The sequence below is a fragment of the Neofelis nebulosa genome, chromosome 5, assembly GCF_028018385.1.
Source record: "Neofelis nebulosa isolate mNeoNeb1 chromosome 5, mNeoNeb1.pri, whole genome shotgun sequence".
NCBI lineage: Eukaryota > Metazoa > Chordata > Mammalia > Carnivora > Felidae > Neofelis > Neofelis nebulosa.
Window position 1 is genome coordinate 80,538,650 of NC_080786.1, and position 25,913 is coordinate 80,564,562.

The window sequence follows — 25,913 nt, forward strand, 5'->3', positions numbered from 1 at the left end:
ATTATCCAGCAAGTTAGTGGTAGATTTAGCCTTTGGACCCAGGCCTCCTATCTGTCATCCAAGGTTTTTACTACTGTACCACATTGCCCCAGAATTTTCTCTTTAGGGACAATGCTGCTCTGTTTTATTTTACCACTTACTTCTTCCTCAAGTAATGAAACCCACAGAATTTCTTGGTTACTTATGCCAGTAAATGGTTAATCTCACTGAGCCCAAGGCCCTGGAAACTTCTGGGAGGGAGCCAGGTGAGCAAAGAGAGCAGATAAAGGCACCACCTGCCTATGGGTTAGAACAGCCTGGGGACACAGAGAGAATGTAAACACATTCTGCAAATCTTATTGTCTGACACTGTGCCAGCGTCTTTTGGGTTCTTGTCATGGAAAATATTTCATCTGAGGTCATTCAATAAGCAGAAAGGAGCATTGAATACCCTCCAGGGTGCCAACTCAGTCCCCCCCCCCCCTCTTTTGTCCAGATTAAATAAGCAAGGGACTAACATTTCATGGTTCTAGAAGGCCCGCCTTTCAACAATACAGGCTGTAAGGTAGAGAGAAAGGAGACATTAAGAAAATATATTGTGTTGTTCTGAACAGCTCTCTCCCCCTGGCGGCCTGCCCTCCTCCCCCGCGCGGCCTCCCTCTGTTTGCTCACCCATACTTACAAGCACACGCCCTGAGTTTAGAGCAAGAGTTAATGTCTGTGCTTCCTCATAAATCTCGGTTTGGTGCCTCGAGCTATGTTTTTAATTCTGTGGTGGAACTTTGAGATTTGAGATGAGTAGAAAGGAGGGGCAGCTGGTGGAGGTAATAATGGAAGCTGCCATTTCTGCTTCTGGAGACTTGCATCCTCATTCATGTCTCCTATCAGATGGTTTAAAGCCTTAGCTCAGCATCTTTGAGGGCCAGGATGGGAGACAAGTGGGAAGTCATGAGAAAGAATACCTATGTTGTGCTATGGCTGTGTTGTGCTATGCAGAAGGTTGCACGGCTTCTCTCTGAAGGAAGTAGAATGTGTGGAATGAGCAAATTAACCAAAACTGGTGACTGGTTGCCATAATTATCTGGTTCAGCTGAAAATTACTTCAAGGAGAGGTGTATTTCCTGTCAAAAATAATGTATTGTCTTCCTAAACTTGTTGTTGAAGAAAGTTTTTCCTCCATTCAGTTTGGAGCTCCTCTTTTTGGTGTTGCTCAAACATTTATTTTTCATGATTGATCCTTTGGTCCTTGGATGATAGTTTCTTCTGTATAAACCTCATTTCTTCAAGATGCCTTTGCTTTTTGTGGTGTAGAAGGCAAATCTGTTTGGCTGCTCTGATGGTTTAAAGTAGTAATTGCTTAAGTTTCCACCCTGGCAACAACCATATTTGACTCAAATTCTGAGTCTGAGTCACTGAGTAGAACCCATAATTAACAAGACTAAGGGAAGAACTCTGATCTTTGAAAATTCTGGTCTTTGGTTTATATATCTATAAAATGAAGGAATTGGAACCATATCTCTTAAAGGGCCTTCCAACTCAAGACAGTCTAGGATCCTAAAAATCTCCAGCTGTTATAAACCCTCTTCTTCCACCAAGTTCTTAGGAGTCCTTATGGAGAATCTCCTTTACTTCTAGAACTTTCTAGGAGGTTTTTTGATTTAGCAGAAGTGAAGGGTACATTGATCTTCTTGCTTCTATTACTGTGGGAATGGAGGGCAGAACAAACTGGTTTCCTTGAGGGGAGAAAAATGGGAACAAAATAAATTGTAATAGGTAAACTTCTAATTCTATAATGAGGCTTGCGGTTTTCTATTTGTACCTGTTTGAGGTGTGCGAAAGAGATGATAGTAAAATAGGCCCAGAGATGATCAGCCCATGGGCTTCCAGAATTCAGAGACTGAATCTTATTCATTTCTCTACCTGTGACAACACACTGCACAGAGAATATGTTGATTAAATACTGGAATTGAAGATAGACATCTTAGGACTGTTTCAGGGAATCACCTGTGAGTTGATTTAAAAGATTGTTCTTAACCTATTAGAAAACTTGTGCAGAGCTATGCTGATTCAGTCTGAAGAAAAAAGAACTGTAGGGGTGTTTTAAGCTAAATGAAAGTCTCTCTGATGGATTTAAATAGGAAATTATATACACCGAAACATGATAAAGCGGAAGCCAAACACAAAAGTTTTCTGCGACTCAGAATCAGGCGGGGGAGGAGGGATCAATAGGTGAAGAAAACTGTAGAAGATTCCAACACCTTCTCTGTGCTAGGTATTTGCTTTTCTTGTTTTGTCTATGCAGGGATCATGGTATTTTTCCTCCCCTTTGTAATTCTGTTCTTCCAGTGGTTTGTTGACTTGGTGATCTGATTAAGCCTGGTCATATTCTTTATCTTATTTCCTGTTAGCTTCATTTATTTCTACCAAAGAAGTTGAAAAAACTGTTGTAATAGTTAAAAAAAAAATTAAAAATATAAAGTTTCTATCAGGACAAGTAAGCATTATAATGCACACTAGGAACTCAACATTTGATAGCTGCTACTATGCCTTACAGCATACAAAACACTTGCTCATCCATTATCCTCTTTTTCCTCGTGAAATGGTTATTACCCAAAGATCAGAAAGGTGCTGTGAAATGCCCAAAGCTAAGGTTTCCACTCAGTATGATTTGGAGAAGAAAGCTACCAAATTGTCCTTTGCTTAATAATTTGGTGTTGGCATTATTTACCTAGGACTGTACCCCCACTTTGATTAACTTGACCATAGTGCTTAGTGAGAAAGATCAGTCTTCTTACCCTGATGACCTAACTTTTTTGTAATTTCCCTCTTCACTTCCAGGGCTACCTTATTTTCCTACAATCTCATAATTGATAATATCGAGCTTATATAAAAATCTACAGTTCCTTTTGAGACTGAGATTTCATTTCTGACCTTTAGCTAAGATCTCTAGACGGGCTTTTTGCCCACAGATGATGATGGTCTTCTTAGGGCAACTCTTTCAACTCTGTGTCGATTGGAAGTAAGGCTCTGTTGTGGAATAGCAGGACCATAACTTGGAATGTACTTTGTAGTGAGAGTCCAGAATGGTGAAAAGACCCCTAAATGAAGTCTTGGGAGACTAAGGCTCTCACCAGCTCACCTCTGTGTGTAGTGATGCTTTGGGAAAACCCTATTCCTTCTGTGTGCCAGTTTTCTCATCTCCAGAAAGACAGCACTGGGCTTTAGGTTCCAGGAGCCCTTCTAGCTCTCATGTTCTATAGTTTATAAACATTAAAATGTTATTCCATCATATGGTGGCTGATTTGGCTTTTACATGTTTGCGAAGGATCACAATAGGTGCTAAAGTTCCCTAGGAGTGATGGGACAATGCTTGGTATAGTCTTTGCAGCAGAAGGTGTGGTCAGGGGGCTAATTTGATGCCTCTAAACTACAAAAGCCATAACCAGAGGCTTCTTTTATATACTGTATGTCCTTGACTGAATGCATGTTAGTAGTGTCATGGCCACAGCCATCTACGTCATTTACACAGTTACCGAGGTCCTGAGATGTCACATGGAGACATGTTAAAGAACATGTGGTGAAATGGATTCAGAAAATGAAATGAGCTTGTCCATGGCGCCACAGCATTAAGTGTCAGAAGCAAGACTCTAATGCAAGACTATCTGACATCCTATTTTTTTGCATTTTTCACTTCACCGTTACCTCCCACAACATCTTGCATGGTGAGCATAAGTAACTAATGAAGCACTCCTGGTCATAAAGGCACCTGCGTTCTCCACAATTGTCCTAATGACACGGGATGGAAGAGGAGATGGTAGGTTTTCATAAATCTATGGTACTAAGGTCTTTGCCGAGAATACCTTTTTACCTTTGGAGAGACTTTTTAGTTGTAGATTTATCTTCTTAGGTATCACCATTGGAGCTCAGGAGAGAAAGTTGGCTGAACTTGTATATTTAGAAGTATGCTACATCTCTGAGAAATGTCATTGCCATGCTCAAATTGACTGGTTATTTAGAAATAGGGTCCCTCTTGAATTTCATGGTTAAACTTCATTTGAGGCTTCCCTAAGGTAAAATAATATAAAGTGTACTTCTTAGAGAAGCTATCTTGGCAGATTTTCATCGCCTTTGGATAAAAGCAAAATTGCACCCAGCACGTAAATTGACATATGAAGCAGTAAATGATTCCATTGTGCAAGTTGTCTTAATGGACTAAAGCCAGAATGCTCCATTAACCAGCATGCATAGAATAGTAATTGAGCTTAGAGTTTATTACCAGGCCAGGAAAAGAGAGAGAGAAAGAAAGAAAGAGAGAGAGAGAGAGAGAGAGAGAGAGAGAGAGAGAGAGAGAGAGAGAGAAAGAAAGGAAAGAGAAAGAAAAAGAAAGAAAGGAAGGAAGGAAGAAAGAAAAAGAAAGAAAAGGAGGGAGGGAGAGAGAAAGAGAAGAAAGAAAGAAAGAAAGAAAGAAAGAAAGAAAGAAAGAAAGAAAGAAAGAAAGAAAGAAAGAAAGAAAGAAAGAAAGAAAGAAAGAAAGAAAGAAAGAAAGAAAGAAAGAAAGAAAGAAAGAAAGAAAGAAAGAAAGAAAGAAAGAAAGAAAGAAAGAAAGAAAGAAAGAAAGAAATGAAACAGAAGGAACATATTGGGGAGATGATAAATGTCAGAATAACAGCTGGGAAGGTGAGAGGTTAAAAAGAGAACTTTAGAGGTATATACAATATGTTTCTTTTCCACTTGTTTTTCTTTGTGGGTAAAGGATTAAGTACAAAAAAGGTTGGGTGTCAGCTTTCAAACATAATGATAAAAAATCTGAGAACAGAGCAGTAGAATGTGCCAGGTTCTTTTCTTACTTTCATTTTAGAAGAAGAATCTCAGAGATCAGCCAACCAGGAAGAAGGGTGGCATATGCATATGTGTGAGATTGTGTTTATACACATATCTACTTGGATAAACACACAGAAGCCACAATAGCATTCCCAAAGGAATTCCTTAATACAGGAAGTAACAGCTTTATGCAGGCACCACAATTAAGCTCTGGGTTTTCATTCTAGATCCCAGGATTTAATTTCTAGAAGAAATGAGAGCTCTGTGATGTTCCATGGGGCTGTTTAGAATTACAGGCAACTTAGTTTTAAAGCTCATTGAATGCAAAGCACCTGAGCTTGGCTTAACCTCCAGGGATCTCTTTGCATTCAGAGATGTCTAAAACCACAAACCATAAATTCTGATGGGCACATGTAAAAGAAGAGACCACAGGAATTACAATTTTGTTATTCAATGCGGCCACACTCTACTGCCACGACTTCCCTCCCATCATTCCCAAGCTTCCTCTTGCTTTGCACTTGGATTTACCAGATACCCAGGCCTGGGCTATACCCGATAGTGTGGGAAAAGGCAGACACAATTTCTTTACGAGCTATGGTATGTATGTTGCTGCAATTTAGCTGGATTGAATGTGTACAGATAATAGAGAACCATGAGATATAAAAGCTGTGGCCACAGGCATTTTTTGAATTGGTCATTATCGCTCTTAAGGATCATCTATACACTACTATTCTTGAAGTCCCAGATCTTTTCTTGTGTTAACTGCTTTGTGGAAAATGAAGGTGCTGTCATTTCTCTTCTCCTTGAAACTGCCTGCCACCTTGACACATCCACTTCCTGACCCACCACCTTGACTCTTCTCTTTCCCTTTTTCTTCTAACCCTTACCATCAGAATATTGGCATGAGAGCAATATCCATGTTTCCATCCCTGACCCCAGTCCTCAGCACCAGAGTCACATTTCCAAGTAGACATTTCCACATAGGATTCTCAATGACACCTTGAACTCATCATGTTTGAAACCAAATTTATCCTTTTATTCTTACCTCCTGAGTTTCTGGAACAATCAGTTAGTAGGCAAGTCACTCAGCATCATTATAAATCTGACTGAGACATCACGTGACTTTCCCATCCTTTTTTTTTTGTTTTAATCTAGTGCACATGGCTAATCTAAGGAAACTTGTTTCTTGTAGGAGACAAGGAGAAGGCCTTAGGATCTACTGGGGGAGTCTGGAACAGCAGTCCCTCTTATCTCGCTGGAACCCATGGTCCACTGAGGTGCCTTATGCGACCTTCACTGAGCACCCTATGAAGTACACCAGTGAGAAGTTCCTCGAAATTTGTAAGGTAGGCAGTTTGAGCCTCATTAGACTAGCTTTGATGGTGAAGTTATCTGCTTCTAAAATATGTACTACTCAAAAAAAAAGAAAAGTTAAGATACAGCCTGGGTTTATACAGATACAAATTTTAAAAGGTTTATAGGAATTTTTTAGTAAACAGTGGAGCTGTTTTATATATAAATATATATATATATATATAATATTTATGTTAATCATATTGTGATATTTCCACCTTGCTAATTTCTTATAAAAAATTATAGTGTAATATTATTTAAAAATGGCAATACTTGTGTCTGTTTTTTGCCATACATATAAATTTCTGTATGGGTACTTATAATTTTCTGTATGTAATTAAATTCTAATTATTTCATTCAAAAGAAAGAGTGTGGGTGGGATAGCGTGAAATATGAAGTCAGATATGGCTCTTGGTTATGTTTGTTACTTTTCTTTCTGGGGCCTTGGTAGTCTTATCTCTAAAATGGACATAATCAACACTGCCCTTCCTCCTAACTTCATTGGACCATTGTAAGGTTAAATTGAATATTGTGAATGTAAATGGTCCATAAACAGTAAAGCAATTAAGAGTATTTTTATGTCTTTCAATCTCATCTCCCCAAATAGATTTTATCAGTGACAGGGAAAGTCCTTCTACTATTTTTTTTTTTTTTTTCATCTCCCCTAGGGAAACATAGGCAGTGCTAGGATACTAGGTAGGCAGGCAGTGCTAGGATACTAGGTAGGCAGGAAGTAAAATGGTTGGAGCTGTAGATGCAGAGAAAGATTAAACTTTATATTTTCAACACATATACACACAGGAGTGTGTGTATAGGCCTAGAAATTCTTGCCTTCTCTGTCCTTTCTATGTTTACCTTTATATGCTGTCATTTACTTCCAAATATCATAACTCTCTGTTTCTTGTAAATTCAAAAGATAACAATATATACCTAAAATCTTTCTGTGGTTGGATGGCGTGCATTGCAGTGGCTGCATGATTTTAAACACACTATTCATGCAAATATGTATATGTATAAAAATATTTTTAATTGGTAAGTCTCCTATTTTAAAAATGATTTGAGGCAAAACGTGACTAGAAGATAAATGGAGTCTTAATTTCACCTAATGTATACTTGAAGTTGGATTAAATCCCTTCTGCTATCAGAAAGGACAGTGGTCTTCTCAAGATTTATGTAAACATCCTCAGGGGCTTATGGTCTCAAGGTTTACTTACCTCTGGCTCCAGGCTATTTCAGGCACTAAATTAGTTCATTGTATGGATCTTGTGATAGCCCAATTTTATAATGCTGCAGCCCAGGGTCCAACTTCAGCCCCTAGCCTGACTCTACCACCCAAAAGCAACAAAAGAGAACAAAATGAAAACCAATGACAATAATACAACACTTACACAAAGGCATTGATGTGAGAGTAGACTCCATGAGGCCTTTGGGGAGATGGAGTGAGAATTTTTTTAAATCATGATAATGGGCCCAAATTTCACATGGAATATCAGCTCTCTCTGTTTGTAAAAGACCTTATTAATAATAATGCATTATTAATGCATTGCTTTATAATCCTCTCTCTGCTCCTCTGGATCCTGTCGTGCTCCTCCCCAAATATTTTGTCTCCCTCCCCTCCTCCTCCTCCTCCTCCTCCTCCTCCTCCTCCTCCTTCTTCACAGTTCAGAGTATTTTATCTGTTTGTGTGTGTGTGTGTTTTTTTTTCTTTCAGACACCTGGTAATAGAACTCAAAATGCTTGACAATGTATTTTTTCTAAAGCCATTTCCCTCCTCTAAAGGAAGTCTTGTTTTTGCCATTAAAATAACATATATTTTTGCATTAATAGTAATTGTATCATATTGTAAGGTAAAATAAATACCAAGTGACTTGGTTATTACACCCATCACTTCCTGAGCCAAGTCCCCTCTTCCTTATACTTGATGCATTAAGTACTTATTCCCTGAGTGTCCTTGGCTGGAAGATATTCAGAGTAAGGGATTAAAGAACAAATTCTATTAGCTACAGAGAAATGGCACTGCATTACTCTTAATTCTTGATGGTACTTTGTTTTATTCTGATACATATAAATACAACCAAATAAATTTATTTGTTTATTTAGGTATGTATGTATGTATGTGTGTATTTATTTATTTATTTTTATTATTATTATTCTTTTTTACATTTATTTATTTTTGAGAGACAGAGAGAGACAGAGTGTGAGCAGGGGAGGGGTAGAGAGAAAAGGAGACACAGAATCCGAAGCAGGGTCCAGGCTCTGAGCTGTCAGCACAGAGCCCAACACAGGGCTCGAACCCACGAACTGTGAGATCATGACCTGGGCAGAAATTGGATGCTTAACCGACTGAGCCACCCAGGTGCCCCAATACAATCAAATAATTTTAAAAGGAAGATAAGAAATAAAATGTTGAAAGGAGGATAGAATCATTATTCCCCCAAAACCATGACTGTGGTTAATAGAACATAGAATTAATTAATGTAGAAAGGTAAAAGGAAAACTCAGTGTTTGTACTGCTCTTGTTGGATGGGAGTAAGAATATCTTGCGTGCGTGCGTGCGTGTGTGTGTGTGTGTGTGTGTGTGTGTCACAACAGGTGTGGATGTGAGCATAATGAATGCTTGTTCAGTCGGTTAGTGATTTTAAGTCAATAAAACTGTTTTGTGGATCTGTTAAGTATATTTCCTTCATGGCTTTTCTCCTTAAACTATTTTTCCAAAGCTTTCCCCCCCCCCCCCCCCCCCCCGCAACAGTCTGGCCAAACTATTTGGCCAAATAGTTTGCCAAACTATTTCTTATTAAAGGCCACCCCAAGTCCCAACTCTTTCTGAAAACAAGTGATCTCCATCTGTGATGTGAGATGATGAGTACTCTGATCCAGTTCTTTGAGTCTTAATTTCTCTTTTGTTGTTCGGTTTTATGTCACAATATTATTTGTGTTTATGATATTTTCCAAAATTGGCTTTGATTAATACTCAGTTATATTAATGTAAAAGAATAAATAAGAAGAAAGACAATTCTGTGGATATAGAATTCCTTTTATATGGGTATTTTGGCATAACATAAGATTTTAAAAGGATGATACAAAACTAGTTTTTCCATTTCCCTTATAAATGAAATGGGAAAAAAGTAGAAAATATGGGGAAAATGCATAACTAAATCAAATACCTGAAGCAATTTAATTCAGTTTAGCAAATCTATTATGGTATAGGAAAATAAATCCTGTAGAGCTGGGTTACACATAGTAAAAATTTCCAAATTATTTACAATCTGATGCCATAACTTATTTTTAAAAATACACTTAAAATCCAAATTTATTCTTACTCAGAGTCTTTTCTTATAAAACACCTGGAATCTCTTTATTCAACAAATATCTTCTGACACCTACAAAGTAGAGGTTTATTGTTCAGGATACAAACATAAATGAGATAAAATTTATGTCTTTGTGGAAGGCACTGTTGAATAGAGGAATAGATAAAAATGCAAAGATTTTAAAATGAGCACTAAATTGACTAAATCAGAAGTTAAATCCAATGAAGAGATGTGGAGGCACATGAAGGTACAAGGAGTGTTCTTAGACACAGAGTAATTTATTGTAGCTGGAGTTTAATCTTACATATTCCCCTTCATGATCATAATGACTCAAATAATAGGTATAAGGGCTTAAGGGCAGTAGGAATGGAGAGAAGATAAAGATATGTTGAGATACTCAAGATACAGGATTAATGGGAGCAGGTAATTTACAGGATATAGTAGGTGGAGGAGAAAAAGATGTTGAAGATGATGTGGTTTTTGGCTTGGGAAGATGGTGACTCCATTGATTTGAGTGGGGAAAACTGAAAGAAGAATAGGTTTGGACATGTTGGTTTGACATGTCCATGGAACATGAGATTGGGTTAGTTGTCAGGCAGTTAGAAATTTAGGTCTGAAGCTCAGGAGAGAAAGCTTAGCTGCTGATAGAGGTTTCAGACCATACACCTTTGGATCAAAGCTGAGTCATGGGATTGGTTGGTCAGGCACGTACCATAGGAAAGAGTATTAATAAACACATTAATTGCATTCAAATTCAAATTCGTATTATCTTCAAGTCTCCTAAAGTAATCTAAAAATTACTATCAAATTTATGCAATACAGTATCAAAATACATAATTTTTTCCTTTTATTCTTCTCACTAACTCTATAGCACTTTACGTCTGGCAAATATGATGGTCAAATGGCCTCTTTCCAGACATTCTTGCTTATCTCTCAGCCTCACCAACCTATTCCAATCTCTGTATGCATATACTTTGCATTACTCATATAAAACAGTTGTGAGAATAGGAAATAATCATTTTTTGGCATTGACTTTCTTGTTACAAGACATAAAAATAATCTCATGTAATATTATGTAATCAGACTATATTTATTGATTACAGTTTACATGTTTTCATGTAATTCAACTAACAAAAACCCTGTGAGGTCAAGATAGCTATCTCTGTTTTTAAAATGAGGGTACTTAGAGTGATTAAGTGAATTGACTAAGGTATTAAAATAAACTAGCTCCCTTTCCACACCCAAATAATTTGTAAATAAGCAGGAAAATGGACATGAGCTTGAAGAAATTGTGTGTGTGTGTGTGTGTGTGTGTGTGTGTATTCATTGATGTGATATGTAATGTGATATATTTCTGACAACACTTGATTATCCTCAATTGTTTCACACACTTTTTATTTATAATTTGTAGTCTCATCTCCCCTGTTTTAACCATTTTCTTGCTGGGTTCTTAGGATGTGTGGAGAGTCTTGCTGGAAGGGACTAATGACTGAGCCCAGAGCTGGTAAAAAACAGTGAATGGTCATGAATGCTTTATAACCAAATCAAAATGATCTACAGACCAATCCTTTTTACTCTTTTCTGGCATATTTACCCTTTTTTTCAAGGGAATTATGAAAGTGAACCAACGTGTTAGCAATTAAATGTAACTTTCGTTTCCCTTCACATCATTTTGACAAATACTCATTGAATACCCACCTAGCTACATGCTGAGCAACGTGCTAGTAAACTGGGATACTGAGAAGAATAAAACAGATTTTGCCCTCCAGACACTTACAGAGTACAGGGAGAAGGTAAAAAAAAAAGTAATTAACAAATTATAATTTAATATGCTAAGACTGTTAATAGAGTGGGATTCACAAGGTTCTATGGGAGCCCAGAAGAGGGAACAAGAAAGTCCAAAAGCTAACAGGTATAATGATATCTGAAGTGAAACTCAAAGTATGAGTGATTTAAGCATCAAAGGAGGTGGGGGAAATACATTTTAAATAAAAGAAAGATGGTTGGAACCTGCAAATTACAAAAGTACATGAAATGTTCTTGAATAAAGAATAATTCATTTTAGCTAGAATTCAAAGCATGTGTATGTACGCATATGTGTTGGCAGGGGAGAGTTGGGGAATGGAATAGGAAGAGGGTGCGGATTAGGATATATAGGAACCTCTCTTGGAGGAAAGAAGTTTCTGCCTCATCCTCCTTTTTCTCTCTACATACCTGAACATACCACAATCAAGGTGTCTCCATAAAGATAATTCCACATAAAATATGTCAGGATGATATAAACATTCTATCCAGCTGTGTGACTGTTCAAGTGGTTTCCAGTACTGGGTATTGGATGGATTTATTCTTTATCTCCGCATGCTTCATTTCCTATAGAGGAACACTGAAACCTATAGCCTGAAGGTTTGGAAAACCTGCTCAGCTGAGGAATGCACGCCTGCAGGCATGAAACCTGGTCTCTTTACCCAGTGTAAACAGGAAGCAAGTTATGGTTGTAATAAGGAAAACTGAGACTCTGGGCAGTGAACTGCTGGCAGACAGCACCTGAAGTAAACCAGGAGTGCAGTCACTCAGGTGGTAAATACTTGCTGTAAAGTCCATAAGAACGTTCAGCACTCCCCCCTACCTCCAACGAACCCACCCACCCACCCACACACACCGCTATACTTTACCCTAACCAGCGCACAGCTCCTATGTAATCAGAGTTGTTAAAACTTGACCCTCTGTTTTTGAGACTGGAATAAAAGAAGGAGCCAGGGGTGTGTGTATAAAAGCTTTTAGAGAAAAGTATGTGGCTGGTGGCATTCATATCAGATGACACCGCGTTCCTGTCACACAGACTGAGTTCAGGTGCTTGAAATGCTCAAGAGCCAGTTTGGGGACTTGGCCTTTTGTCTGCCTTTCCTTCAATGCACTGCTTGTCACTTTGTCTTCATGGTCCCTCCTCCTTTTAGAGGGAGCACTGAAATGACTAGAAATAAAGTGGCATCTGACTCTAATGAGATGCCAAGTTCATTGGGTATGAAATAGCATCGACTCTTTCTTTACAGCACTCAGATTCTGAGGCCACGGAGGATTCTCATGAAATGAAGCTTATGATGAGGACTGGAGAAGCAGTCAGTAATCTAATCTAAAAGCATTTATTTATCTATGAAAAGGTATCCTGGCAGTCCGGAGGGTGTTGGCAATGGGAATGCTGTGGTGAATTACAGCTTGGTCTTTAAGAAGTCCTAGTTTGATGGCGATATTGTCAAAGATTTGTTGATAGTATTTTTGATTATTGGTAATAGGCTTCCTTAATGGCCTTTGCACTCTTACTCCAAATTCCAGCCTCATTTCATTCCACTTCCCCAACTCTTCCTAAAATACATGAATATGTGTACCTGCACATGTGAGCTTATGGACAAACTCTCCATTCATTAAAGTTGGTTTAATCTTTACAGCCACCCTCTGTACTTGATGCTATTAATATTCTTTTTTGTGTGGAAAAGGAACTATAAAATTTAGAGAGGTTGGATAACTTGCCCAGAGTCACACAGCTAATGAGTGCCATATCTGCAACTTAAGACCAGATCTGTTTGATCTCAATACCCATGTTATATCATACATACTTCCTTCAGTTCAGTGCTTTTCAACAGGGGATGATTTTACCACCCTCCCATCCCCCTGCCGGGGTGGCATTTGGCAATGTCTCAAGACATTTTTGATTCTCACACTTAGGGTGAGGATACTATTGGTATATGGTGGGTAGAGGCTAGTGAGGCTGCTTAACATCCTAAAATACAGAGGACATTGTCCCCTGTCGCAAAGAATTATATGGCACAAGATAGCAATAGTCCTAAGGTAAGGAAACTTTGGTTCACTTACATAGACAAACAGCCACACTTGTGTCTCTAATTCTTAGAAAACTGGATGAAATATTTAAATGGAGATAAAAGTGAAATGCAATAGAATAAAATATTAATTTTTGCCTTGAGTATACAAGAAGGCATTGTGTGAGAGAGGGTATTTGAGCTTGGTTTGGAAAGATGAATAGGAGTATAGACAATATAGATCTTTGCGGATTGAGTAGGCCCTATGCATCTTACGCCAAGTCAGAGCTAGAGGTTGCTAGGCAAGCTTAGTATGGTGTTTTTCAAAAAAAATTTTTAGAAGCATAAGACTTTTAAAAATAAAATCTTGAAATTGAAATATGTAAAATGGTTAAAAATAGAGCAGATCTAATTGGTATGATTGCAGGGACTGGAGGATGTTACCTGCTTGGCTTCCATATCTTCTCCCCAAACCCTCAGGAATATCTGTCATCCCAACATTGTTAATAACAGCACTTCCTTTCTTTTGAAAAGAATCTTTGTCTGGATGATAAATTATATGGTCATCCAACCTATGAAGAAATCTAGTGTTCAAAGGAACATGTTTTGAAAATCACTGAGTATAATTTTTTCCTATCCCTTCTTAAAAATAAGGAACACAAATCCTTTTCTAAATAGTAGAATTTTACTGCTCATAATAGCAGTATATTATAGAAAGAGGACTTTAACACACTTAAGTCAGGAGACTGGGATTCCAAGACTTTGCTCAGTTGCTTATTAGTGATTAGCCATTGGACAAATCTCTGAAACACTTGGACCCTCAGTTTACCTATTAGATCCCCTATGCATTGTCCCCGATGCCTAGCATCTTGTCCAACAAAGCTTTCTGAATTTGTGGATTTCTAACCCCTGCCCTATAGTCTATCTTGTTTATACTTTATGAATATTGTTCTTGACTATAGGATCTATAATTACTATTTTGGAATTGTTAACTATACATATGGTCTTATCATCTGTTTATTTCCTCATGTCCCATGCCCATGTATCCAATTGGCCATTAGAAATTACTAAGAGGCTTACTGGTTAGGCACATCAACCACATGTCTGGAACAGAATCCTTGCCCCTTGCACCTCACCACTTCCAAGTCCTTCTGCTCCAGGCTTTCCCAACCCAGTAATGATATCACTTTCTATCCAGTTGCTCAGACCAAAAATCTAGGTGTCATCTTTGAGTCCTCTGTTCTTTTCATCCCTTATATTTACTCATGCCAGCAAGTTGTATGGCTCTACCTCCAAATAATATCCCTAATTTAACCTGTTATGTTCTCCACTTCTCTCCTGATCCAAGCCACCATCATCTCTTGCCTGGACTACTGAAGTGATCTTCAAACTCCTCTTATCTTCTGGCTTCTAATCTTGACCCTAACAGTAAATTTTCCATACAACTGTCAGGATTATTAAAAACAAGAACAACAACAACAAAACATACATCATTGAACTTATTTTTAAAATCACTTCAATCCAAAGTCCTTAATATGGACAGGATGCTTTGGGCCTAAGATTTCATTTCGATCTCTTTTGATCACTATATTCTAACTACACAGGCTCTTCCTCTGTTTTCCTCAGAAGAAAACTGAACAATGGCTAAATTTGCAATGGACAAAAATCAACTTTTTACAGATCTTTTTTTTTTTTTAAATCTTTATTTATTTTTGAGAGACAGAGCATGAGCGGGGGAGGGGTAGAGAGAGAGGGAGACACAGACTCTGAGGCAGGCTCTAGGCTCTGCGCTGTCAGCACAGAGCCCGACATGGGGCTCGAACTTATGAAATGTGAGATCATGAGCCGAAGTCTGATGGTTAACTGACTAAGCCACCCAGGTGCCCCCAAAAATCAACTTTTTGATTTAATTTAATTATGTGGACGTGAATTCATTCAATGACAATTTTTTCAGAAAAAAAATAGTAATACTTGTATAACTTTGATATAGGTTCATATTAAAAATATAGAGATAAGAGAAACAAAGTAAAGGTGTCATCTTGTACCTGTTTTTCTTTTGCATTTATCTCCTTGATCAATTGAAAACTTCAAGAATCTTGGGGAACTAATATTTAGGATTTTCTTTCAATCTAGAGTTTAAAGGCTTTTTATTTTGAAATAATTTTAGGCTTACAGGAAAATTGCAAAGATAGTAGTTTCCATGTACCTGGCATTCAAATTATTCTAACAACTTACATAATAACTATAGTAGAGTTATCAAAACCTGAAAATTAAACATCAGTACAATAATATTAAGTAAACTACAGGCCTTATTCAAGTTTCACTGGTTTTTTTGTTTTGTTTTTCCTAATGCCTCTGTCTGTCCCAGGATCCAGTTCAGGATTATGTATTACATTGAGTTGTTCTGTCTCTTTATTCTCCTCTGAACTGTGACAGTTTCTCAGTCTTTCTTCTGTGTTCATGATCTTGGCACTTCTCATGAATACTGGTCGGTGTTTTTGTAGAATGCTTCTCAATTTGGGTTTGCCTGATGTTTTCTCATGATTAAATTGAGGTGTTTTTTGTTTTTTTTTTGGGTTTTTTTTGTTTTTTTTTTGGAGCAGATACTACAGAAATGATTTATGTCTTCACTGCATCATAGGTGCATGATGCCTGCATCATCACAGGCTTATGATGCCTGTGTGTCTTATTACTAGCAGTATTAACATTGATCACTTGTTTAAGATAGATTTAAGATGTATGCTGGATTTCCCCTCTGCAAAGTTAGTATTTTTCCCTTTATAATTGATAAATATCTTGGGGGAGATACTTTGATACTCAACCCATGTTTTTTGAAATTATAGTGTCTGAGTGGAACTTAATGTATCTGTTGGCATCCAGGGAACTCTGTTACTTTTAAAAAGCTCATATCAGAGTCAAAAAAATGTTTTCTGGAGTCTGTGATTTGTATTAAGGAAATTGGCATTCCAAATATGGAATTGAAGGGAATAGAACTAAGAAAGTTAAAGTCTTGGGGCCCGTGGGTGGCTCAGTAGGTTAAGTGTTTGACTCCTGATTTTGGCTCACGTCATGATCTTGTGGTTCATGAGTTCATGCCCCGCATTGGGCTGTCACCACAGAGCCTGCTTGGGATTCTGTCTCCCTCTCTCTCTGCTCCTCCCCCGCTTGCTCTCTATCTCTCAGAATAAGTAAAAATAAACTTGAAAGAAAAAAGTTAAAGTGTTTTTGCCTATAAATAATGAAAATATTTGTACCTATAAATAATATGCTTTATAAAATGCTTTTGAATAATTCACTTAAATTCATGCAACAATCTCCTGAGGCTGACATTCAGGGAACTCTGTTACTTTTAAAAAGCTCACATTAGAGTTAAAAAATTATATAAATGATACAAATGATAAAAATTGTACAAATCTCATGAGGTTGGCTTTTACTATCACTATCATCACCATTGTTAGTTTCCCTTTTCAGATCTAGAAACTAAGGCTCAGTGAGATTGTATGGTTTTTCCAAACTCTAACCGTTAGTAACTGATAGGGCACGGAAGCATACCTGGCCCTATGCATCTATGCCAAGCATTTTCCCACTATACACAGTGATGGAATATATGTGGTTAGATAGCAGTGAGTTCCCCATCATTGGATATGTCCATGTCCAGGGATGTAGTTTTTTGGTGAGGATGTGTCAAGGCAAAAACAACAGATGAATGGCTAGAATTGATAAGCTTAAGGTCACTTCTAACCTTGAGATTCCATGATTTTCAACCATAATGATTCAATGCCTATGTTATTAACTTATTCTGTCCTTTTTGATTTTCTCTTTTGGAAGTTGAAGAAAAACCACTTCTTTCTGCTTTTCTTATTCAATCAGCTAAAGCACTGGTGGCATTAGCTGAAAGGAAGGATGTCCTTCCTTCCAGAATCCCCAGGCTGTTATGACTATAGTTTGTGTCACTCAGTGACAGCAATGTTTAGATCTCCAAGAGGATGCTGGGACTGCAAACGAGTAATAAGAAGTGTCTTCTGTCTGTCTTCGCTTCTACAGACTGAAGCTCAAGCTAAACCCTACTTCTGTGTTAGTTTACATTATTTAGCCTCAGTGAAGTGAGTTTATTTATTTTTTAAGCTTTTTTTTTGAGAGAGAGAGAGAGAGAGAGAGAGAGAGAAAGACTGTGGGGGGGGGGAGGGGCAGAGAGGGAGAGAGAGAGAATCCCAAGCAGGCTCTGTGTTGTCAGTGTGGAACCTGTTGTGGGGCTTTATCTCTCAAACTGAGAGATCATGACCTGAGCTGAAATCAAGAGTCAGCTGCTTAACTGACTGAGCCATCCAGGTGCCCTCTGAGTTTGTTTATTTATTTATTTATTTGATGTTTTGATAATATTCAATTAGGTAAATATTACTTTAAAGAAAAGTAGAGAAATACATCTGTTTATTTTGAAAACCTAGAGATACTGAGGTACTCCAGCAAACTATATTGTTTTCTCATCATAGCCACTAATTTTTGTTACTTATGACATTATCTAAAAAAAACCTCATAGATTTCAACGCTTTTCAAAAGAAGAAACTAAGACTCAAAAAGGGGAAATGAATTTACAATGCCACACAGGTATAAAATTATAGAAGTTTTATTTGCATGGCTTTTTTTCTTTTTCTTTTTTCTTTCTTTCTTTCTTTCTTTTTTTTTTTTTTTTTTTTGGTAGGGTTGCCAACTGCCAATAGTCGATACATTCTAATTTTTAAATGTTTTTTCCTTACTAATAAGGAAACTGAAACTGGAATGAAAAAGTAGTTTGCCCAGGGGCAATTTGGTATAAAATTAAGTATCCAGGATAAAATCTCTATGGAAAATTGTTATGGGGAAAGACTACAGGCTTCTCTTTCTTCACTGAAAGATCACTCTTATGTTAGTCCCTTAAAGCAAAGATTGGTCTCCTCTTGGAATCATGGGAAGAATAATGGACACTTTATAGAGGATGCTTAATAATTTGAATTGATATTGGAATATACTCTAAAGGAGTCTTAATTTAGGTTAGTGAGCCAGTTGCCTAGGAAACAGATTTGGATTTCACTGTGAATAAGATTTTATTCCTAATGTTCTTTTTTACCATACTGCAGAAAGTGGAGTGACTGTGGGTAAGTCATTTACCTTCTATGAGCCTTGGTTTTCTAATATGGAAATGGTGATACCTTCTTTGGCATACCTAATACATTTATGTTAGAAAGAGATCATGGATATAAAAGAGCTTGTTGGAAATAGAAACACATGAACTTTTGTTTCATTTCCTTGCTTATATATGTTTATTTATTTTTTTAATTAAAATTTCTTTACATTTATTTATTTTTGAAAGACAGAGAAAGACAGTGTGAGCAGGGGAAGGGCAGAGAGAGAGGGAGACACAGAATCTGAAACAGGCTCCCGGCTCTGAGCTGTCAGCACAGAACAGCACAGCCGTTCGAGCCTGATGCGGGGCTCGAACCCATGAACTGTGAATTCATGACCTGAGCCGAAGTCAGATGCTCAACCGACTGAGCCACCCAGACGCCCCTATATCTCTGTTCAGAATGCTCCCTGAATTACCCTCCCCTTAACCCAATTCAACTTGGCTTGACCAAAATAAGGATTTTTTTCCCTCATTTAACTTAAAAGTTCAGGATAGGCTGACCTAATAATTTGAATGATTTTGTCAATAATTCATCTCTCTCTGTATCTTACTTCTTCCACCTTCGTTGGCTTCATTCTCAGGTTCTCACTATGCATGGTAAAATGACCTCGAAAACCTCCAGGCTTTCTATCAGTTTTGCAACAACATTGGTTATGTGCCCTTACCTGCACCAATCTCTGTGACCAGAGAAATGGACTCCTCTGATTGCTTAGACCTGAGCCATATGCTAAAGTAGACTCCTCTTATACTATTTGGGCTAAACTGGAAGAGGGTGGTCCTTCAAAGAAATAAAGAGGTACTCGTATTGGAAGAAGAATCTTAAATGATTGAAAGGATGCTGGGTTGAATAGAAAAAACAGCTGCCAACCAAGCCCTCCCTAATTCCATTTCACCTATTGAAACTCTAGGAACCCTTTGATGATTGTCTCAAGAGTTTTCTTTTGAAGTCATTTCTGATCCTCTTCCTATGTATGATTTCCCCCTCTTTTGCATTCCTTTACCATCTTATTATGCCTGCTGTTCATTTTCATGAACTTTGTATAATGATTTACCAAGTTCATTTCTTAGATTATTAGAGTGTTACTCCTTTGGACACAGAGACTATATCTTACTTGTATTTAAATCTTCAGCAGCCAGCAGGCATCTGATTCATAATAGACTATCAGCAAATATTTATTAAGCTGACTACTAAATGCTGTACAAATTACGAAGGATGAAAAACAAACAAGATGAGGCAGATAATTTCATTATGTACATAATTTATTGACTGATTGATTTATTAAAAGACTAACAGAAGCAATGTTGACAATTCTGAGAAATGACATCTATGTAAGGAAGTAAGGATAGCTACAGCCCCAGGACAGTGGTCAACTTTTGTGAGGACTGGCTAGGGAGGAAGTGTGTCTGGACCGACTCTGCATTTACTAACTCTGCCTTCTTTTCCTCTTCAGTTGTCTAGGTTCACGTCTAAACTTGTTGCAGCTATCCAGAATGCCCACAAGAATTCCACTGGATCTGGAAGAAGAAAGGGACTGATGGTGTTAACTGAACCCATTTTGATTGAAACCTACATGGGGCTGATGTCATTCATTGGAAACCGCAACAAACTCGGCTATTCCCTTGCCCGTGGGAGTATTGGTTTTTGAGACTCCTTCTGGCATTATAAGTATGCCATCCATTGATCTACCTTCATTGAAGATTCTGTTTCAGACCACCATATATTTGGACTGACTTGGTTCCTTTTAAATACTATTACATGGTATTGAACACTTAGTATCTTAGGAAATCTATAATCTTGATTAGACTGATAGATGCACACTTCAGACCTCATATAAGAACAATCAAATTTCCTAACCAGAAAATAAATGCTCTTAAGCTTATCAAATAATATTATCATTGAATACCTGATCATAAACTGAGGGCAGAGTCTCTGGCTTCTTGCTCCTCTGTCCTCCAAATGTAGGCATTTTTTGGATCTTGAGCTTGAGCCGTTTGATTCTGATGTCTTTCACTGGGGTCTGACTATACTATTTTAGCTACTCTTTTTATGAGAATGCCTTCCAAACTGTATTTCCATCCCTGATACTTCTTCAAGATTTAGTTTTGTATTTCTGTCTGCTGATCATATATATGATTCAATGGCCACTCATATTCAGCATCTTCCAAATCCTGGGTTTATCTGTGGCATTTTTAGGGTCCCAGTCATCATTCGTGAAATCCGTCAGTTTTGATATATCTAAATTCCTTGCCAGATAATTTCATCTAGTATCTTTCTTAGTCGGTTTGGGCTGCTACTCTAAAATACCACAGACTGGGTGGCTTATCAACAAGAGAAATTCATATCCCACAGTTCTGGAGGCTTGAATGCACAGTTCAGGGTGCTGGCGCCTGGTCAGGTGAGGGCCCTGTTTCCAGGTGCAGACTTCTCGTTATATCCTCAGACAGTAAAGGGGCAAGAGGGTTCTCTTGATCTTCTTTTATAAGGGCATTAGTCTTATTCATGAAGACCCTGCTTTCATGACCTAATCACCTCCCAGAGGCCCTACCTCTTAATACCGTCATATTTGGCCTCAAGATTTCAGCACATGAATGTTGGAGCACACAAACTGTCAGACCATGGCAGGACCAAATGTATGTGTGGCTTAGCATAGTACCCCAATGCCCAGATGTCAACCTTAAAGTTCATTCTTCTTTGAAAGTTTTTCGTGAACTCCTTTTACTTTCCATATCCGCAGGTATATATTATTCAATCAAGTCTTTAATTCTGTTCACCTGGATGATTGTCATTGCCTTTTACTTGGAATCTTTGATCCGAGGCTGACACTGTTCTAATCCATCCTGCATTTGGTTGCCAGATTTCTAAAGCATAGTTTGGCCCTATCAGTCCCTGCTCAAGAACTTTTAATGGCTCACTTTGTTTTGCATTTTTTTTTGTTCAAACATTTATTTCATTTTCTTTTCCAATAGCAGACCCTTTCCTTCTATTGAAATCTGTTTTGGATGCCCAGTATGTGAAACAGATAGAAGTGAGGCCACCGAGATTGAGGGGGATATTGGAATGCTCCTGGCTTCTTCTTTTTTGGGTCTCAGAGGTACCTTCTGTGGAATGTCTCTGGGTCCCATAAGGTATAGAGGAGCACATTTTCAAAAACACTGTCCTACCTTATTCTCTTTCCTTTGCTCTTTTATCTCATATTTTCTCTTTGTTTTTCTCCCCGACATGTCTCATTTTGAACACAACTCAGGAGATATCTTAACTGTTTTCATCTCTTCAAGTTTCTTTTCTTTTTTAATTTTTTCAGTTTTATTTTCTATTTATTTTGAAAAGAAGCTTTGAATGATCAACACCATAAATATTATGATAATCAGCTTTTTAAGCATGTCCCAGGACCCAAAGTTGAGACAACTTGGTTGGTATTCACGTTAAAAATTCTACCTTTTTTTTTTTTTTTTTTTTTTTTTTTTTTTGGTGGAGGGAGGGGTTGTGCAGTGTTTTTAAAGTCTTCTCTTCTAAAAACTTCCTCAATTTCAGAGATTTGTCCTCTGTTTCATTCACAAACATCAATTTGATGCAGGCATTCAAAACCCACACCTTGAATAACCATCATTTTATTTCACCTTTGTCTTTGTTTACTTCCATTAGTGTTTCTCTCCCTTTCTTTCTTTCCCCTTCCCAGCACCCACTCCCCACTCCCCATTGATGGCAAATATTGTTACAGTCCCCAAGGCAGGGAACTTCTATTCAGACTGTAAAAGGAAATGTTGAAATTCTTAGCTGTCCTGTCAACAGTAGTGGAATGAAAAGTCGTTGGATTGTTTTGGCAATGGTTCTAAAGCAGGCATAATTGGCAAATTATTATAACACTGCTGCCCGAAAATCTCTGTTTGCCTCAAGATAGTGGCATTTGTTGGCAGAAGCATCTGAAATGTCCAGCACATTCTTTTCCATTACCATTTAAGGATCAACCAGACAATAGACTTCTTTCTGCACATTTGCCCCCCTTGTAACCAAGGACAGACTGTGTTTCCAAGTGACTCTCTAAAGGACACAGTGCAGCATCACCAGTGCAGAAGATGAGAGGAAGGAGGTATCTCTCAGCCCTGAGGTCCAGCCTCTAACAATAGGATAAGCATTTAATAATACCAAAGCTGTTTAATATGGAGAAGAACGAGCTCAAAGATAACAAGGGAATGCTTTTAACATTTCACAAAGACTGTCTAGTGGATAGCCCATAAACTGATACATAGGGCCTCAGTAGCAGGTTATGACCAGAGGGTGAGAAGATTTAGGAATTTGGAAGGCAGTTCAAGATAAGAGAGAACTTCTTATAGGTAGGAATGTAAAAAATGGAATGGGTTGCTCCTTGGAATAGTGAGTCCTTCATCCCTTGATGTGTTCAAGTCAGAACTAGATAAAGTAGATAGAATTGTGTATGGGATTGATAGATGGGTGATTGATATAATACTTTAAGGCTAGAGACCTTATGATTTTCCAAATAACTGTTGCTAATGGTTAGACAATTAAATCAATTTGATTTTTTTTCCTTTGGAAACAACTGAATCAGCCATATGAGACCTTAGAAAATTACCTCAACTTTCCCAGGATTTAATTTGCTCCTCTGTAGAATGGAGACAATGATACCTTTTCTTCCCACTTCATAAAGATCTTGTGAGAAGAACTCAATGAAATAAGGTTAAGTTATTGTATTAAATAAAAAGCATTGAGCACATGCCTGTAGAGTGATATGACTTGGAAGCAGAACGTAGGACATCTTAAGGCAACTATATTTAGTTATCTCAGAATTTTTTTGGTCACTATGGACCTACTGCCCACCATTCTTGCATTTGACGCTTGGTGTTCTCACTTGGGTTTTAAGCTCAACAGGACATACAAACTGCAAACAAGGGGGCCTAATATATGCTCGGGCTTTTCATTCAGACTGGCATCTGAGCTACACCAATAAAGTTTCCAAAAGGGACATCATACATTTGGTTGGGAATAGGATAATTTACAAGAGGCATGAAGTACCAGGCATATCATCATAAAAATTTTATGGTTGGTCATCCTGTTTATCTGATCTTTATCTCATTCAGGAAATCCCACTAGAAAATACCCAATATGTCACCTTTCAAAAACTGCTTGAGCATCTTTATTGACAGATTGTTCAAGGTCTCCTGATACGTCTTGGGCAATTCTGATGGTTAGAACATTCTCTTTATGTTGATTTAGACTCTGTAACCTCCTCTCAGTAAAAGAAAAAAAAATTCTGGAGTGGGTTTAGTCTGAATTTTCACACCAGGATGTTGGACATTTGGGTACAGAGGCAAGGTTAATGAAATCTCTAATGTTTCCAAGAAGGGGAGCTGTAACTAACTGCTAAGCCTGACCTTCAAGTGGGCAACTGGGCCTCTTTGGAAGCCTGACCTTTGGCCATTCTCTAAGACAGAAAAGAGAAGCCAGTTTGCATGATTTGGATTTTTTTTGCCTTGAGACCTGTTCTCCCAGTCCCTGTGCTGAAACATTACTAAGAAAGCCGATTTACAGAGCCTGGGGGCTAAGGAAGCATAGAAACCATCCAATGCTTTCATTTCACAGAATATGAAGCAAAGGTCTGGAAACTGGAAAGAAATTGTTTAAAGAGCAGATGGTGGATTTTTGGTACTGGGATTAAATTCTAAAGCTTATAATTTCCTACTTCTGGCCCACTGCTCTTTGCATATATCTCTATTCCCAGGGAAAGGCATATTATCTAAATCAGGGCATCATAGTTGCTGGGTTAATGCTGAGGTGAGAAAACAATAGGTCACCGTTGTTTAGGGGGGAATTTCCAGAAATTACCTGTCTTAAAGGCTAAGGTCACTCATAGAACTCTCTGATTTCCTATCTGATCAAAAAGCCCAAACAAAGCTGCGGAAGCAGGCAGAGCCAGCAGATATTTTGTAAGGCAGCTTTACCTCTGCCTGGCATTTTGTAGGGCAGGACAGGGGAGGGCAAAAGTATTAAATTTAGGCTTAAAAGCTCCTCAAAAATTCTTTACACACAAGAGACCAAGTTGGAGAAAAGAAGATGACTCATGCCAAGGGGAAGAAAGAGAGACTAATGCCTGTGGTTTTCAAAGGTTAACAACAACAAAAAAAAAAGCCCAAGTATTTGCACAGGGATGAATGCTCATTGGCTCTTGGCCAACAATTATACAAGGGCTTGTGCCCACATCCTGTAGCTGTGGTTTAGGGACGCTGCTCATGAGTGACTTCTTATGCTTAGTGGCAGGAAACTTTAGTCACTGATGTGTAAACTCACCTTTGGTCTGCGCCTCCCACAACGTGCTCCTAAGGCAGTTAGGGGGCTAGGCCTACAGATTTCCTTGCAGATACCTGCTTCCCAGAGGCTAGGGAAGAACTCCTTTTGAGGCCTTGGAAGTGACTGAGACCTGATCAATACATAGCTTATTCCACTCGATTGTAGCAACCCCTTAGAATAATTCTGTGGCCACAGGGAAGAATTTATGATATCTTCTGCTAAACTCTCACTTTAGCTTCAAATCCCAAGACAAAAAAAATGCATGACCTAGATTTCATTTCAGGGCTGCAACCAATGGGAAATATGAGAGGCAAAGTCGTAAGGTTGCTCCTGAGACTAGATCTTGTATCTGCTGGGGTATTTTGCACTCAGTCTTAAAAAGTTCTTAGCAAACATCTTACAAGTCTCCTCCTTGGTGAAACCAAATGGAATTCGCAAAGAATTGCTCAAAAAGCGGATGGTGAATTTTTGGCAATACTGGGATTAGATCCTAGAGTTTCCAATTTCTTATTCCTGGTCCGCTGTTTTGTTTTGTTTTGTTTTTTCCCCAGGTACCTCCATTCCCAGGGAAAGGATGACTTCTAAATCAGTGTATCATAGTTGGGGGGGGGGGTTAAATTGAAGTCACAAAACAATAGGTCCCAATGTAATGAACTCTTGTAGTTTTAGGTAGGAAGGGTCAGGATGCTACATTATAGATAGAGAATATGTCAAGATCATGTCAAGAATGCCCTCAACCCAAACATGCATAGCAGCTGCAGGCTGAGCTTCTGCAAAAATATTTCCAGGGCAGAGAATCTCTGACTTTCTATGGCAGCTAATTCTACTGCAAAGCAGCTGCAGCAAGTAGAAAGTTTTTCTGAATATTGCACCCAAATCTTCCTCTCTAGAAATTTATCTATTCAATCCTAGATCTTCCTCTTAAATTACTCAAAATAAATCAATTTTGTATTCCATGTGGTCACACTTCAAATAAAGGCAGCTAATTGGTACTCTCCCCAAAGAAATGCTTTTGTGTGTGTGTGTGTGTGTGTGTGTGTGTGTGTGTGTGTGTGTTTTGATGCAAAACCCTCAGTTCCTATAACTGTTCTTTATAGGATGAGTTATATAGAGCCCTTATTGCCCTTGTCTCATTTGTGGTATTCTGTTTGGTTAACAACTCTTCAAAAATATTGTAT

General features: G+C 38.1%; 1 protein-coding gene across 4 annotated transcripts in view; it reads left to right on the forward strand.

The window, feature by feature from the left end:
• The window catches only part of TPRG1 (tumor protein p63 regulated 1), a 217,121-nt gene extending 196,706 nt beyond the window's left edge, over positions 1 to 20,415 (forward strand). For all 4 annotated transcript variants that reach the window (XM_058730818.1, XM_058730821.1, XM_058730819.1 and 1 more), the window contains exons 5-6: positions 5,993 to 6,146; positions 19,886 to 20,415. In XM_058730818.1, coding sequence (XP_058586801.1) covers positions 5,993 to 6,146; positions 19,886 to 20,080 — 349 coding nt within the window. In that variant the 3' untranslated portion in view covers positions 20,081 to 20,415. The remainder of the gene's footprint in view (positions 1 to 5,992; positions 6,147 to 19,885) is intronic.
• The last annotated feature ends 5,498 nt before the right edge of the window (positions 20,416 to 25,913 follow it).